Source organism: Lepidothrix coronata, unplaced genomic scaffold (assembly GCF_001604755.1).
Source record: "Lepidothrix coronata isolate B3197 unplaced genomic scaffold, Lepidothrix_coronata-1.0 Scaffold56, whole genome shotgun sequence".
Taxonomy (NCBI): Eukaryota; Metazoa; Chordata; class Aves; order Passeriformes; family Pipridae; genus Lepidothrix; species Lepidothrix coronata.
The window spans coordinates 1,978,624-1,996,219 of record NW_016690236.1 but is presented as its reverse complement, the minus strand read 5'-3'; the positions used below and the strand labels follow the sequence as shown (position 1 = coordinate 1,996,219).

Below are 17,596 nucleotides of genomic sequence, written 5' to 3'. Positions count from 1 at the left end.
CTTAGAAAACACACCAAAATATCAGGCAGAACTCCCTTCCACATAAGTATTTTCTCACTCTTGTATTCAATCTTTTATGCCACTACAGCTAAATAAAAAGGGTATTAGGGAATGTGCCAGTCTAGTGCTGGCATGTCTTCAGTCTAAAAATAAAATAAAATGAGTTAAGAAACCAAAATTTTAAAAGCAAATATATTAAGGTAAAGGAAGATCATAGAGGTTAACATTCATTGGGATAAAACCAGCACTGGTTATAAAACTTTTGAGTTGCCATAACTGGTCTTTTTCATGCAGTTTAAAGTTTCTTTGAGTGCAATAGCCAATGCAGTATAAAACCAGATAAGGAACAATTTAAGGTCTGACAAAATTAACAACTGCATACAGGGCAGAAAACAGACTTCCTACAGGAAAGTTGTTGGGTTTTGGTGTTAGACTATGAATAGATCTCCTAAATATATACTGCTGAAAAGTTTCCATTCGTAAAGCCAAAGTGACTTACAGACATCAGCTACATACAGCTACATACACGGATATTTAGTGGGTTCAGCTATAAGACATTGATTCTGTATCTGAAACCTTAATTTCCTCATCAGTAAAACAGGGCTTGAAAAGAAATGTCCATGTATTTTAGTAAACATGTAAAAAAATACAATGCTCTGCAATAAAGAAATCTCAGGTTGGAGAATAAAAAAAGGAAGATGATAAAATACAATGACTTTGATATGCAAAAGCATTCTTGCCAATAAACTTTTTAAGGCATCAGAGTCAAGATTATTCACTTAAGCTAATAAAATATATTTTTAAAGCATCGGCTTAAAAAGTGTAATGAATTCTGCAACATAATGCCTTTGGTAACATTAAGTAGTACATTATGGTTGTTAGATAAGCCAAATTATAGATAAAATTCTGTCCATTTCTTAGAAATTAACAGCCGTGAAGCCATTCCTGAAAATTATGAAAATTATGATTGCTGGGACTGCAAACAGTATTTTGACCAGTTATCAGTACAGAATAAATTCTTTCAAATATTGTACAAGATAAAACCTGTTCAATTTGCCTCACCTTTGCAGCAACGCTAACTGGCCAAGTCTATCACTTGGTGCTTAGTCTAACACTGGTGCTTAGTGTTAAAGGCTGTGAAGACTTCTTTGATCATAGACATGAATTTTAGAGTTTAAAATGAAACCTTTCTTTTTTCCCTCATAAAAGCCTTAGCATTTTATATACCGTGACAAACTTCTTGGAAGATAGATTGTCCAAGCTATTACAAGGGATAAAATCAAGAGTAGTCTGACCATTTACTTCTAGATATCCATATCACTTAATACATTAATGCAATGCAAGAAAACTCTGAAGCTGTTGAACAGTGGGTCGTGATAATATGCCTAATTAACTCCCCAGATTCCCACAAAGAATGAACAACAGAAAAAAAAATGGCCAGGAAGAAAAAACAGATTAAGTGAGGTATTCATCCTTCAGCTGAGGATGNTGCATCTCATTACACTAACATGGGCTTATGCTGGCTGCAATCAATGATCACCATCAAGCCCCCTTGTAAGGATCCAATCATACTTTTGTCACACAATGCAAACATAAAGGATTATTTTTAAAGTTCATTTTAAACGGAAAAAACACATCATTTTTTCCAGTAAATATAAAACTTATGTTAAAAACTGAGAATCAGTGTCTTTCATGTCTTGCTGTAAGTGCAGCAGCCTCTCTGTTCTCAGCTTAAGAGCTAAACCATAACTAGGTACCTCTGATTACCTGCAGTTCCTGTGTGCATTTCACCACACACATACAAGCTTTGATTTTGAAATTATGCACCCTGGGAAATATTACCAAAACAAATACCTCCCAAAGAGGCACAAGACATCTCTCAAACACAAGATCTAGGCATATGGGAATCAGAGAAAGGGGACACAGGGCAGATGAAGTGTGCTCAAGGACAGCAGATTTCAAAGAATTCTAATTATTTTTAAAGTAGGCCAACCCCCAGGATATATCCATTTCATCCAGAAAAATTAATCCAGCCTGCTCCCTGCCATCCTCTTTTCCCAAGGCCCCTCAGGCATACACAAAGATTAAAAGCTACATGAACTATCCTGGCAGTCTGCTCCCTTTTATCACAACAGCTTGACAACTCCCCTGTCATCACCAGCCTTGGTAGAAGATAATAATGGGAGCAAAACTTGTTAACTTCCCAAGAGGTGACTGACGTGACTATTCATGGAAAGGGTAAGCCTGCTCTCCACTACAGCCACTCTGCATCTTTCAAAAATTTGACCCCCTGTTTGTCTATGTGAAATAATGGCGATGGCTTTGACATTTTGGACACCTACTCACTGCTCTGTCAATGAGCACTCGAGGGTCTCATCATCCACTGTTAAAGCTGGGCCAGAGTAACTGTTTGCCCTAAGTTTGACATCAAAGTTTCTCCCAGTCTTGATTCCAGAATTACGGATAACTGTACTCCTTGAGGATTTTTTTTTTTCTGTAGATGACCCTGAAAGAGGGCATTATGCCTGGACTTGCACAAAATGCTTCATGACCTCACTCTCAAGTCAACACTTCTTGGCGTTCCTTAGCCCAAACTTTCCTGTACTATTCATGTAAATGAAAACTAAGCAAAAGTTCAAGATGAGTATTTTAGACTGATATTGGAAAACACAGAGGGACAGAAGACTCACCAAGATCACACAAATGTATCCAAGGAACTAATTAGCAGTTTTATTTTAGACACCCAGGGCTGAAATATCTCTACCGAGAGTACTCAAGACCACTTTACTCATTTGGTAAATCTCATGCTGTAGGAGTATTTTACACTGATTGAAATATCAGAATTTGGAGTTGAGGATCTCCAAAAAGCTAGACAAAAGGCAGCAGGAGATTCTTCTTCCTCACCAACAGGAGCTGAGACACAGAAAACCCATGCAGCATACTTCTGGACTTGAGGGCCCTTGGCTAAGAGCTCTGAAATCAGAGGTAATCGATTAATTTACAATCACTAAAATTTCATATTCCATCAAAAGAAATAAACAACAGAAAACCCACCTACCATGCTTTTCCATCTCTGCAGTTTACCAAGATACTGGTTTTACACTATCACTAGTGAAGGTCTTGGTTCTTGGTGCAGGAGGAACATATTTCATAGATGGGAGGCAAATGGAAGAAATGAGAAAAAAACCCAACATATTTCATAGCTGCAGTTTAAAGCTTCTCAGAGACTTTGAAATGTTAGAATAACACTGTGGGAGATGGATTAGCAGAGCCAGAGCAGGTGAAGCGGTCTTATAAAAGCCATATATTATGAGCCTTGAAGAGCTGACTTCAAGGCCTCATTTAAGTGAGTGTAGCAAATCTTGTTTCAGAGAACCATACAGAGAACAATTAATTTTCTCTGAAGAACACATTATCTTAATATTGTCTTTCTTGATCTTCCTTCCTCAATTGGAAAAACAGAAACTTCTTTTATGAGGTATCTTGGTTATTTTTTTCTGGTTTTGTTTCAAAACATGAATACAGATGAGGCATTTTCTGCACCCAACCTAAAACATTAAATACTTCTTTCTTTGACATATCTAGAATTCTTATTAAATAGCTCAAAACAAAGACATTGCTTAAATATCTCAAATCCATAAAGGCAGGAACTGAGAAATAAAACGGGGTGGTGCTATGCTTTGGCCCTTTGTTCACTTAGTCATGCTTAAAAGGAAAATCTTTTAATACAGATTAAAAACAAACAAATTTTAATCCTAAACTTGTTAAAAAATGTCTGAATATGGAAAAAAATATATTTGGTTTCGAAAATATGGTATTTTTTCCAAAACACAGTATTTAAATAATAATTTTCTGTGTTATTAAAAAAAATGAACTGTATTTACTCAAGTCAGAACAGTTCTTGCTGAGCTGTTTTCATTGCCAATTTTTTAAAATGCAGCAAAATAAGTAAGAAACTTTGTGGGCTGAGCACCATCTGCTTATGCTTTAATTTCATTAACACTTATATTTTGAGATTGTCAACTGTAAAGCAAGTTTTCCAAATGTAAATAGCATGTAAACCAGTATTATTGCTTTTACCTTATTCCTTCCTCCACTTCTCTTCTGCTGCTCAGAGGTTTACCACATATCAGTGCTTACTGCTGCTATTTGCAACTGAACATTCCACAAAGAAATAAAAGGAAAATACATTGCAGCGTAGGAAAGCGAGAGCAATGCAAAAAAATCTTACTGGAGTCAAGGATTGCAAAAAGGGATTCAAAAAGACATGGTCAGAGAGAAACTTAAAAGAAATACTGACCACTGTAGAGAAGCAAACTGTTTGTTATAATAGTTTATAATAGTTTATTATAGTTTATTATATAGTTTATAATAATAGAGAGAAAAAATAAAAAAGCAATTTGTTCTTTTGCAAGGAAGCATGCTTATGCAGAAGGATGTTTAATTCCTGATTAATACAATTCTTTAAAACATCATCTCTTCATTACAAAAAGTAGCCATTTTTGTTTCAGTAATAATGTATATATGTAGCCTGGTAAGAAAAATATTTTTATTCCCACACGGGAAGTCCATGGGTTTTCAGAAAACAGGAGTTCTGTGCTATAAAATGCACCTGTAGGAAAGCACCAACCTGCTTCAAAATCAGCTCACACTAAGCAAAGAATTTGTTTTTTTTTCAAATTTCAGACCTATCAATGCAAAGATATTCCAGTGAGCAAGCAAACAGTTCAAAATTGTTCCATCCCAAGCAGGGGGAACACAATAAGGATGCTTATTTGAAAAACAAAGGTAGAATACAAGTATTAGCATTCTTCTCTAGATCTTTTCACAGTTATTTCCACCAAAGCACATACTTTCCCTGCAAGCTCTTTCAAAGAGGAGGATGCTATAATTAAACAGATAAATCCTAATCTCCCGTAAAGCACAACCTTAACCTTTTGTTTAAGTTTACAGAAACCCACTAAGTTTAATTTTTTCTCTTACAACCTATGTTAGGTGAAACGCCAAAACACCCCCAAATCCAAGCCTAAACAGCATCACAGGTTGTGAGCACATGCATATTGGTGGCTCCTAACTGTTCCCCTTTGTTGAACCATGCTGGCAACATCTCACTTCCTGAATGTTACCTTGGCACTGTGATTAGTCACAGGGGGAAAAACCTCACTCACCAAAACAGCGTTTAAACCTAGCACACTGTGGGACAGAGATGGACAGATAAAGGCAGATTCAAGCAAGATAAATTCCCTTTAATTCACAAAAATACTAAAGAGAACTGATGGACAAGGTGGCCTTTTGAGCAGCATGGCTTTGTGGCCAAAACTCAACTGGAGTTGAAGCTGGCCAGAACTGTAGGGGACAATTGAAAGATTTTTTTAAAACTACATTAACGGCAAAAGGCATTGCAGAAACGACACCGGGCTGTTACAGGATGATGATGGTTACCTCAGAAACAGGGACCTTGACTAGGCAGATGTTTAATGCTTTCTTTGCCTCTGTCTTCAACATCGATGATGGACTAAGGGGGTTCCAACGATCAACTCCTGGTTGACCCTGAAGCTGTATGGGATCTGCTTCTCCAGCTGGATCCCTAAAAATCTATGGGGCCCGATGGAATTCATCTGAGAACGCTTAAAGAGCTAGCTAATGTCATCACAGGGCCTCTCTTGGTGATTTTTTAAAAGGTCTTGGAAAGCTGGAGAGGTCCCAGTTGATTGCAAGCTGGCTAACATTGTTCCAATTTTCAAAAGGGTAAGAAGGATGACCGGGGAAACTATAGACCTGTCAGTCTCACTTCAGTGCCTAGTCAAGTTATGAAGAAGATTATTCTGAGAGGTGTTCAAAAACATCTAAAAGACAACGCAGTCATTAGTCACAGTCAGCACAGGTTCATGAGGGGAAAATCCCACTTGTCAAATTTGATTTCCTTTTATAACAAGGTAACCCAAGAAACTGATCAAGGGAAGCCAGTCAATGCAATCTTTCAGGATTTCGGTAAAGCTACCAATGCTGTCTCTCACAGGATCCTTCTGGACAAAATGTCCAGCACACAGCTGGATAAACACATCATGTGGTGGGTGAGCAATTGGCTCATAGGTCGAGCACAGAGGGTAATAGTGAATGGGGTGACATCAGACTGGTGACCTGTCACTAGTGGGGTTCCACAGGGCTCCGTCTTGGGCCTTGTGCTCTTCAACATCTTCGCAAATGACTTGGATGCAGGACTGGAAGGGATACTAAGTAAGTCTGCAGATGATACAAAATTGGGAGGCGCTGTTGACTCCCTCGAAGGCAGAGAGGCCCTGCAGAGAGACCTCGACAAATTAGAGGGCTGGGCAATCACCAACCATATGAAGTTTAACAAGGGGAAGTGCCAGATTCTGCACCTGGGATGGGGCAACCCTGGATGTACATACAGACTGGGGTATGAGATGTTGGAAAGCAGTGCCACAGAAAGGGAGCTGGGGGTCCTGGTTGATGGCAAGCTGAATATGAATCAGCAGTGCCCTGGCAGCCAGGAGGATCAACTGCTGGTAAGAAAATTTCCCTGTCCAACCACCCAGTAGACACTCTGGCAGTCACACCCATGCTACCTGCAGACTGCGGCCCCTTTGCAGTGGGCAGCTCCAGTGAGTTGACAGGTGCCCCGCTTGACTCCCTGCATACTCCACACTCACACACTCAGACCAGGTTTCCTTACTGGCTCAGTCCTAGGTTTCCCACAACACTCTCAGACATTTGGATCCTTCAAATAGTTTAATCTTGGTGCAGTAAGTAAATAATAAAATAACAGCTCAACTTGGAGGCCTCCGAGGGAGGGACCCTGAACAAAGGAAACTGTTTTATACCCTCAGAGTCTAAACTTGGGAAAGTCTGGGCTGCTGTCTTCTGTGCTTGTGCCTGCGAGTGTCCCCATGCCCTTTGCTATGCAAAGGGTCTGCAGTTCAGTTCATGGCCTCTTGCCTGTGGCACCTGCCACACAGAGCTCAATCTGCAGCTTGAACTGCAGCTGCATATTCATTAACACTGTCTCTGGGGGTACATGAGGCAAAGCATCGACAGCCAGTCGAGGGAGGGGATTGTTCCGCTCTGCTCTGCACTGGTGCAGCGTCACCTTGAATATTGTTTTGGGCACTGCAATATAAGAAAGATATTCAGCTATTAGAGAGTGTCCAAAGGAGGGTAACAAAGATGGTGAAGGGCCTTGAGGGAAAGCCATATGAGGAGCAGCTGAGGTCATTTGGTCTGTTCAGCCTGGAGAAGAGGAGACTGAGGGGAGACCTCATCACAGTCTAAAACTTCCTTGTGAGGGGAAAGGAGGGGCAGACACTGATCTCTTCTCTGTGATGACCAGTGACAGAACCCAAGGGAATGGCCTGAAGTTGTGTCAGGGGAGGTTTAGGTTGGATATTAGAATAAGGTTCTTCACCCAGAGGGTGGTTGGGCACTGAAACAGGCTCCCCAGGGTAGTGGTTACAGCACCAAGCCTGATAGGGTTCAAGCATTTGGACAATGCTCTCAGGCACATGATGTGACTTTTGGGCCTCTCCTGTGCAGGGTCAGGAGCTGGACTTTGATGATCTTTCTGGGTCCCTTCCAACTCAGAATACTCTGTGATTCTATGTTGCTATTTTTACACTAATCATCTGCAGTAGACATTTGTTTTCCATACTTAAGGAGGAAATCTAGTAATTAAATATAACTGTTACCAGACTTGGAGTCCTCCTCTCAGATTATATGGCCTAGTTACTGCAAAAAGCATCCCACTCCCCCCCCACCAAGGTAGAAGTCAAACCTATTAATGTAACAGCTTAGCCTGCCCTATTTCCACTTGGCAGTCTCCCGTAATGCTGATTTAATATCTGACAAAAATAGGACAAAGACGCTGTCATTTTTCATTAGAGAAAGTCAGCTTAATACAAGCAATTTTGACTCTGCTGAGCTTGGGTTAGGGAAGGTGAATGCTGCTTGGCCATGTGGCAAAAAATCCACGTATCTGCTTCTGGATATGTCTTTCTCTCAAGGCTGTCATCCTGATGACCCACTGAGTCTTTTCCAATGACTAAATTTACTAGCACCAGAATTCCTACTACTTCAGTTTAGCTACCCATATCTTATTTCACCACATTTAAAATTGAGAGTTAATTATTTCCTAGATTTTGATTTTAAAGAGGAATTTATTACATGCTATTTTTAATATCCCACCATTTGGCCACTAAGCAGCACAAATTACCACTTACGTTTTGTTTTGGTTTTTTTCCCTCCAAAAACAAATTACAGCCTACCCAGTCTATGGCATTAATTCCAATTTCTGTGGTCTTACTAATGTTTTCTTCATTAGATGCTGCAACAGATGAATAGTTTTGCCTGTATGATTCCCAAAACAGACACAATTACTGGCTTTTGTTACATTATGTTACCCAAGTGTGCAGCGTCACCTTTCATCCTAGGCTAAGGATCCCGACAAAGGTTCCCTGGATACTCTAGGTCCCTCTTCTTCTGCAGTGGGATTCCTGAAAAGCAAATGCCAGGTCTAGCTTAAGATCTTTGATTTTTCATCTGTTCAGTTGTTTTACATTACTCACAAATGGTAACACTTGAGGCAAAAACAGGACAAAAGGAATCTTGTCACATTCATAAAAAAATGGTGCAAACCTGCTCTTTATAGAGGAGTAGACATTTACACAACAAATAGACTTGAGATAATAATGAGTTCTTTACCTAACAATACAAGCGATCTTAATGACAAGAGAGTTCAAGAAACTTTCAATGCAATCTATATATGTATACATAAATTGTAGGTATTATGGAGGTTCTCTTTTTTTCCATTTCTTCACATTATTTGCTTTGTGGTCATTGATTCTGCAACATAACTCGAAGCATTTGTCAAATTATTTCCCTTTTAATATGAGAGGGATTGGGGTTTTTACACTCTCCCAAGGGTGATAGATTTTTACAAGTTTTTTCAAAGCCAATTTAGATGAAAGCACACATTAAAAAAATTAGCATTTAATATCTCAAAACATTTTGCCTATTACTGTTGCTAGCAACACTGAAGATTACTCTAATAAGTGATGCTTACTTTCCACAATGGCAGTAGTTCGGCTATAGCAAGCTCACTAGCTCACTGTGCACAGGTTTCAAACAGAACTTGTTGAGCACAAAAAATTTGCCAAGGTGTTAATTTCTGCTGAATGTTCTATGACAAGTAGTGACTTATTATAGCTGTGATTGGAGAAGGCAGCGTGGCTACATCTAGCCCTGCACCTGTATGGAGCTTTTCATACCCAGGTGATGAATGATGGTGTTGAGCTTCCAGATAATACCAGAGAGGCAGAACCGATGCAGTGCCCTTTATGTTAGGTCTCATGCAATTATGGAAAGGCAAACAACTCAAAAAAGTGACCAACATATAGATACAAAACAATTGGAGAGAGATTATTTTGTTATTTAATCACCCGTGTACCACCATGTTTTTAGCAAGTTCAGACAACTTGAATACCTTCACTACTGAACAGCACTCTCCCTGTTACATCAGATTTACCATCCTGTTTTGACTCCTGCCTTTCCACCAGTAATTGTATCAACTTCAAATTCCTATGTCTCAGTTTCTCTTCTAAACACACTTGCCATTATTCCTGAAGGGAAAGCGAAGAATTTCCTCTGGGATATACACCACAAAGAATCTAATTTAAACCACAATAACACTTCAAGTTCAGTCTGCAACTTGTCATTAAGATCTCAGTGACAGTCCAGCCAAGCTATACAGGATATTAGCAGTTCTTAAAGTGGGGCAGAAGAGGTGTCACCAGAAAGCTCAAAAATGTCTGTTCAGCTTTTTTCTCTTTTTTTTCTAATGCTTCTGCCTCCACATCATAAATTCTCCACCTTCTATTGTCCATGTGGGAATTATAATGTTTAAACTTGGCAGTCAGTGAAGGCCCATAGCCCCAGCTGCAAGCCCATCATCTGGTTTCCTGAACCAGAAGGACGTGCTAGAATTGCCACCTGCAGTAGGGCACTCAGCAAAGCCTCCTCTCCTGCTCCAAGGGCAACCACTCATCCCTCACTCTGGCATGGCTGCTGTGACATCTGGCAGCAAGGACAGCTAACAGCTAACTGTCCTGGCTGGGAGATGAGAGTATAAATGTCTAAGGGTGGGAAACTGACCTCAAAAGCTCCTATTAAGTTATAGAGCACTGAAAGCACGTCTGGTATAGGAGATATGCACGCTGTCAAGGGGTGGTAGGAGGAAGGAGACAATGTCCAACTTTTTAAGCCACCCAAAAAAAGCCCTGGGAACACAGTACAAGTCTGAGAACTGTTGACAAACAAATATGATGGGAACAAAAGCCCATTAAAAACACGTCGCTTACAGACACAAAAAATTAAATACCTTCAATATACAAGAAGCCCATCGGTGGCTCAGGTGCAGTGGCTATGGGAAATACTGAAAATACTGTAATGCTTCAAATCTGAAGCACCATGTTCCCAGATATGAGGCCAAGCAGCCCATGCCAAATTTTCAGGAAGTTCTCCTCATCGTACACATGAGCAGGACAGAACATGGAATTTATTTTGTGGGTTTATCAATCTCACCACCACATTTCTGACTTGTGCAAGGTCAGCCACATACTTCCAGCAAATCTTTTACTACCTTACTAATCCCCTTCCGGAGCATAGGAACACACTGGACACTCTTCCTTACTATGTCCTTCATATGGACAAATGAATAGAGTAATTTGTATTTGGTCAGATTCAGAGAGTTAAAGTTGACTTATAGTACATTTACTCCAAATATGCTTTCGATTTTTCAGTAATGAATCTTTCTTTAATGTTTTGGTCCTATGGTTCTGCCTGCTGTACTACCTACTCCTTGACAACACCAGCTTTTAAGGCTGTGCCTCTGAGGCTGATCATTAGTGACACACCTTGCTGGAGACCAGCAAATACTATAGCTGGGATCTCTACAGCAGTCTTCTGATGAATGGCCTCAAAGGTGTGATTGGCTTATGGTGCAGGGCCAGGAGCTGGACTTGACAATCCTGATGGGTCCCTTCCAACTCAGCATATTCGCTGAATCTATGATTCTCAGTCACTTCCTGCTGCCTCCAAAACTGTGACCCCTTGACCAGAAGAGCAGAAGGTATCAGAAAACATCCAAGAGACACCACAACATGCTAATTAAATCAATGATTCTACCTAATCTTTTACCACAGCCATAAACAATAGAATCCTTGCCTAAATATTCAGTAACTTTGCAGTCCTTACTAAGCAGGCAACCTTACTTACAAAAAAGCTGATGTTCATTTAAAGACTCTGAGGACAGATGTTAATATATTTTCATTGTTTCTATTTGGTTTAGATTAAAAACTGAAAACTTGTATGGATAAGAGTAATTTTATTGTCTTTGGATATTTCTGATAATGCAAATAAATACTTTACCTCTCCCTCCAAATCCCACAGCACTTTTTCCTCAAATGGATTCTTGGAGAAAGTTCCACAGTCGGGTTACCTGGATAAGACTTTTGTCCTCCCAACTTCTACATATGCTTTCAATGAACATAGCATCTGTGGGAATCTTCCATGAGAAAGAAAGGTCTTATCTCCAACTGTCTGTATTACTGTTATTACTTCTTTGTTCTCTCATTTCCTTCCTAAACAGCCACTTCTCCACCTTCGTTTTTATTTCGAAAACTCTCTGTACATTAATCTTTTTAATTCTCCAAAAGAACTCTGAAATCTTTTATCAGTAGAAAAAAACATAACAGTATTCGAAGGAATAATTTTTTAAAGGTACATAGTCATAATACTACAAGGTCTTCAATATTACCTATTGTCTGCTGCTGTAAGGAGAAAAAGATTCAAGGTTACAACTAAAAAAGAATAACACGGCAGATCTTTTGATCTTTAATGTTTCGATGTTATTAAAAAGTGACAAGGGTTACAGTGCAGAGAGGGAAAGGGTACTGCTGAGGTTAGCTAAAAAAAGCTAAATTCTATTTTAAACTGGCACTGTCTGAGGAGGAATTTTATACTTGTTAGCTAGAGCTTTCAACACAAGCAGAGGGAGGAGGGTGTTGTACAGGAAGAAGAAGAATTAATCTGTCATCTTTGGCTTAACAAACTTTCAGGCAACTAACAACAGAGCAAACACACACATTTGTATAACTGAACAACATGCACAGCACTACATTTTAAAGAAACAGTTAAGATTAAACTACTTCCCACATCCTGAAGCTGTACCAACGCACAGTCTGTTTCCAGGTGTTGCAGGGAGCACACCACAAGATACAAGACCACCTCTTGGGATCAGCTCTGCCTCTCCTAGCATAGTGCAGGGCATGCAGGTCCTAATCTCTGAACATATTGGGCTCTGACAGCTCCCCAGAAATATGCTGTGAAGCACTGCTAGCAGGGAATGCAGTCATTACTGCTTAACTACTATTCCATACCTGAGCAGCTTCTGAGGTGGAAGGTACTCCAAACCAAAACACAGATTTAGTAATAACGATACTATTTCCCAGAAAATGATGAAGCGGCATGTGTTACCCACTCTCATATATATCACAACAGCAAGTAAATAGCTGATCTAGCTAATGAACCAGATATTCTGTTTAGATTTCATCATTGTCAGTGTTTACTCAATATGATTATATTTGTTCTCAACAAAGACTGAATTATTTCCTGAGATGGCTGTCATGGATATTTCCTCCTCCAGTCAAGAGAGGGTAATCAAGACAGAATGCTGCTTTATCAGGGGCTGGACCGTAAAAACTCTTCCAATCCCTTTACTGGCATACACACCAGATAGAAAAGATTTCTGAATTAGACCTCACATGGGAATGGAAGTAGATACAAGGGTTCAGCCCAAAAGTCTCCAAGTAAAAGCACTTAGGCTCATAAGAAAGGACAGCATGATTCATTACAGCACCTGAGTAAGCTGATAAAGCATATGCACTATAGGGCAGTTGGCACCCCAGAATAAGCATCTGAAGATGGTCACTGCCCTACACAGCAATGCAATCACAACTACTTTTTTTCCCCAGAGATTGTCACTTCGCAGGTCCGTTTACAGCCCTTTCCTGAGCACAAAAAGTAACTTGACTGCTTTTGATGCAAAATGTCTTCTCCCTGACATTTTCTTGGGAGGTATGCAAATAAATTCCTGAAGATTTTTCTGCACACAGAAAAGCTCATGTTGTGTCTAGAAGACCAGATTACAGAAACTTCACTATTTAGTAAACTGCTTATCTCCAAAAGAACCACTGTGGCCTATTACCTCAGCAGTAACTGCCAAGATACAGCAAACTGTAACAGCTTCAGAAGACAGAACATTTGCTGAAGGAGTTTGGAGTCATTTCCAGTTTTTGAAAGCAAGAGTTCTGTCAGTTCACTTGCCTTCCACAATTATTGAAAGCAGCACACTAGAGAGGGCCAAGATCATTAGCAAACACATCTTAAAAGATCCCTTTTTAAGATAATCACTGGAAAATTTTATGACTTTTCCAAGATTATTTTAATCTTGGCTAATCTTACTTCAAGCAGATCTCCTTAAGTCCAGTTACATTCCTGAGCTCTAAAACATCTGGTGAAAACGGAAGAAGCACTTTGACTTCTTCTGAGACCCTGGTGTCAAAGGGTCAGATTATTCTCACCTGACTAATACAAGGCCACGGTAAGACTTGCTCTGCAGATTTGTTCTGACATCCTGAAGCTTTTCTGGATGCACTGCCCACCTAACACCTCAAAATTTCGGGTTGGAAGATCTGCACCGCCAGCTGGATAAAGCCTTTTGGCTTTCCGTGCGCTGTTTTTAAATCACCTGATCTGCTGCTTCTCCTTGGCAAAGCCTGCCGTTTGGTTAGAAAAGCGCCAGGAAGCCGATCCGCGGCGGCTAGGTGACTTGGCGAGGGAACACCTGCACCCTTTGTTGAACCTCTAGGGAGACCTTTGCAGGACAGTTACACGCAGCGGACATCGGCGCAGGTATTTAGGGATGGAAAAGCCCCAAAGGGGAGACGAACCCACAGGTTTCGGGTGCCCAGGGCACCGCCGGCGGGGAAGTCCCGGGGAGTGAGGGAAGGGCCCCGGCGGGACACTGCCCGCAACACCGCGCCGGCGGCGGGCACCGGGTGGGCGGGGGGCAGTGGCGGCCCCGCGCCGGGTGGGGCAGCGCGGATCGGACACCGGGGATGGGACATCGCCCGGGCTGGGCCGCCGGGGTCGCCCGGAACACGGCTTCCCCCATCCCCGCCGCGGGCAGCTCCACGGCGCGGCGCCGCCCGGGCTCCGGGGGCCGGATGAGGCCGGCCTCGCCGCTTCGCGCTCCCCTCTCAGGCCTGCAAGGCTCCGCAGGCCGCAGCCCGGGCAGCCGCCCCCCAGCCGTCCGCAGCCGCCGCCGGTCACAGCCCGGGCGGGGTCCCCGCCACCCGCTCCGTCGCGCCCGCCCCGGCGCCGCCGCGCACTCACCCGCGTCCGTCCCGGGAGATCCGGCTCCTCGGCGCGGGGCGACAGCGAGGACCAGAGCAGCAGCAGCCCCAAGAAGCTGCCCGCCAGCAGCACGGCGCGCAGCAGGAAGCCCAGCTTCAGCCGCATCCTCTCGCCCGCCCTCTGCCTCCCGCCGCCGCGCACGCAGCGCCCGGCCCCGCGCACCGGCCGCCTTCCGCCCCCCGCGGCACGGCACGGCCCCGCCGCCGCTCCCCCGCCTCCCCCGGCCGCCGCTGCTCTCCGGCAGCCGCCCGCCTGCAGAGGCTGTCCTCCCGCCGCCGCACGTTCAAACTTTCTTTTTTTTTTTTTTTTTTTTTTTTCCTCTGTTTCTCCCTTTTTTTTCCTCCCTCCCCCGCTCCGCCCCGGCAGGCTCCCCGCTGCGGGCTGCGCGCCTGCCTCCCCGCCGGGCGCAGCGGCCGGGGTGATGCGGAGCAGGAAGTGGCCGCCGCGGCAGCCCCGGTTCCACGTGGCCGCCCCGCACCGGGGCGGGGGCGCCTCGCCCCGGGCCGCCGCTCGCTCCTGCCCCCGCCCCGGCCGCCCCGCCGGGAGTGCGCTCCCGCGCACCTGCTGCCGCCCGCACCGCCGCTGCACCCCGCCGGCAAGGGGGAGGAGTGGGAGAGCTCGAGCGGGGCTTGGGCTTTCCCAGCTGGGTGGGCAGCGCTGCTCGGGCACCGACTATTAAAAATTAAGGTGCAAACGCTTAACTTGAAGGGTTGTCATAGGCGTAGGGTAACACAGGCCCGTTAATTGCATGCAGCCTGGGCAGAGTAGCACTGGAAAGGCAACAGATTTTTCTTGCGGATAGCAGATTAAGTACAAGATTACAGAGATGCTATCAGCCCCATAGCTTGTGTGTTTTGTTAATAATTTTCTGCACTAAAAGTTAGGCGTCCTATTTCCTCCTTTGGAGAAATCTGACACGTGCACGCACAAACACAAACATGATAATGTAAGCTCTCCGCAAAGCAGAGTGATGCAAGAACAATACAATTTAATACTTTTGCCTTTTCTATGTATTCAGTATTATCCGCTTGCTTTGATGATTTTTAGTTCTAATTCTTGCGCACACTGGAAGGATATCAGATCCAAGGATTCTGAATATTAACTTTCAATGATAAGGAGTATAGAAATGAAACAGGATATTACACCCTGAACAGGATCACTTTGGAGGAAAAAAAATCCCCACACCTAAGTGACCTTTGTAGCTGGACACACCTAAACACAGAAGTCTTTGTTTATTCGTATAACTTGTGCTATAGCACTGTGTGCTTTTTTTCTTCCCCATTCTGTAAGATCAAGGTATGAGACGTAGACAAATGCGATGTTTAAGGCATGTGCAACAGCCCTAATCCTTACAGGTGTTTGCACAGCCTTGTGACTTTCACAGGTCCTCAGAATTGTTTTCCCCAAACCCCCTCCCTGTTTGCAGTTGCAGTAATTAGACAAACATCCGAACACAAAGGTTTAGGTGACTGTTTTCAGGTAGGTAACAGCATCTGCACAGGGCTGGGAGGGATTGGGGTTTTTTGCTGGGAAAGACATGAGTTGGGGTGCCCAGCTCTGAACAGATCCCTTGGCTTCCTGAGCCTGGAAGGAAAAGGCAAGCTGGGGCTGTAAACTGTGGAGCTCTGTAGGCTGTCAAAGAAGTATGGAAGTGTTTTCCCCATGTCTTGTTTCATTCCTTTCTGGAGACCTTATGGCAGCAAATGGTGCTCTTTCCTCATGTTGTTTCATTCTCCATGTTTGGGATCCCTTTTTAGTCTCCCGTGCTGTTGCTCTCAGCACATTCAAGAAGAGTAAAACAAAAAAAGAAGTTACACTTAGCACTGCATGGAGGGTACAGTAAAACTCGCTACAGCCATGGGATGTGATACCACTGCTGCTGCTTCTCAGAGCTGAGAGTGACAGGGACAGAGCTCTCTGCATGCCAAGTTGATACGATGAAAGCTCACATTTGTAAGGCTGCCTGCCAAAACTGGGTTTGAGGGTTTTTTTATATGAAGGTGTATGTTCTGTTGAAACCCACAGGCAAACCACATATCTATCATTATCACAGAGAGCTGCACGCTAGACAATGACCAAGAGTTTTGTTGGTTTGGTTTTAGATAACCAAAGTCTTGCTGTCAGTGTATTCCCCCATTAGTTGTCTGAGGACAGTGGCTTCTGTACAGGGCATTTTAAAAACTCTGCATTTTACCCTGAAAGAGAAGAAGTTGAAGACCACTGGGAGGCAGTACGGGGCAATGGAGAGGGTGTTCATGCCAGCCAGCCCCTCTCTCTTCCAGAATGGCCAATGACAGGAGACTGGAGAAGGCATCATGTTTCTGCTTGACTATTACACCTGCCTGCCCTGGTGCCTTCACAACAGGGAGAACCACCTGCTCATGTACTGGCCAGGCAGTCTGACTCCAGAAGTATTAGATTAATACTGACCTTGGAAGTAGTTTTATTTCAGTCGTATCCTCATTAAGGATATGCTGAAGTTTCAAATTCTGAGCTTACAGTTTCTCCTGTGTAGTAAAGTGCCTAAGAAGACCTGCAGAACATATTTTCACTCTTGTTGAAGTCGTACACCTAAGACAGAAAATGCAAATTAAAGTTGGCTTTGAATTGCCTGCAGTAACATTCAAAACCACTTTTCAAAGTCTTTTACGGCCTGGAGGGGAAAAGAGAGAGAGTTAAGCACAAATTTTTGCCTCTCTCAGTTACAAAATATGAGTATATATATAAATATATATATAAAAAAATATAAATCATGACACTTGTACTCTGACAGTTATTAGGGAGTTAATCAACCTCTTTTAGACTGATATTCAGTCATTCAAATGTTTCAAATATACTGGTAACTGTCATAATGTTTGTATTTATATGTGGACATCTACTGCTTGTTGTACAGAAATCATATGTTCACTTCTCCAGCTATGCCTCCAAATAAATATCCAATGGCATATAAGTCATTACAAAGTCTTGCTGCTCTTGAACCAGAGACCTGGAGGTGAGGTATCCGATTACCAATCCCCTAAGCCATGCAGTTGCCTTATTGCTGGGGATTTGGGGGATGGTGTCTGGAGCAGGGTCACTAACAAATGTCAAAATCTCATGCAGTTGC

At 42.8% G+C, this 17,596-nt stretch overlaps 1 protein-coding gene across 5 annotated transcripts in view; it reads right to left on the bottom strand.

The window, feature by feature from the left end:
- The window catches only part of GALNT7 (polypeptide N-acetylgalactosaminyltransferase 7), an 80,093-nt gene extending 63,018 nt beyond the window's left edge, over positions 1-17,075 (bottom strand). For 4 of the 5 annotated variants that reach the window (XR_001875101.1, XM_017816581.1, XM_017816580.1 and 1 more), the window contains exon 1: positions 14,470-14,596. Coding sequence is in view for 3 of the 5 variants with exons in the window: in XM_017816581.1 (XP_017672070.1) it covers positions 14,470-14,595 (126 nt within the window). In the remaining 2 variants the exon portion in view is untranslated. Of the gene's footprint in view, positions 1-14,469; positions 14,597-16,920 lie in introns of those variants that run through there. The other variant, XM_017816582.1, reaches the window with a different exon arrangement.
- Between the last annotated feature and the right edge of the window lie 521 nt (positions 17,076-17,596).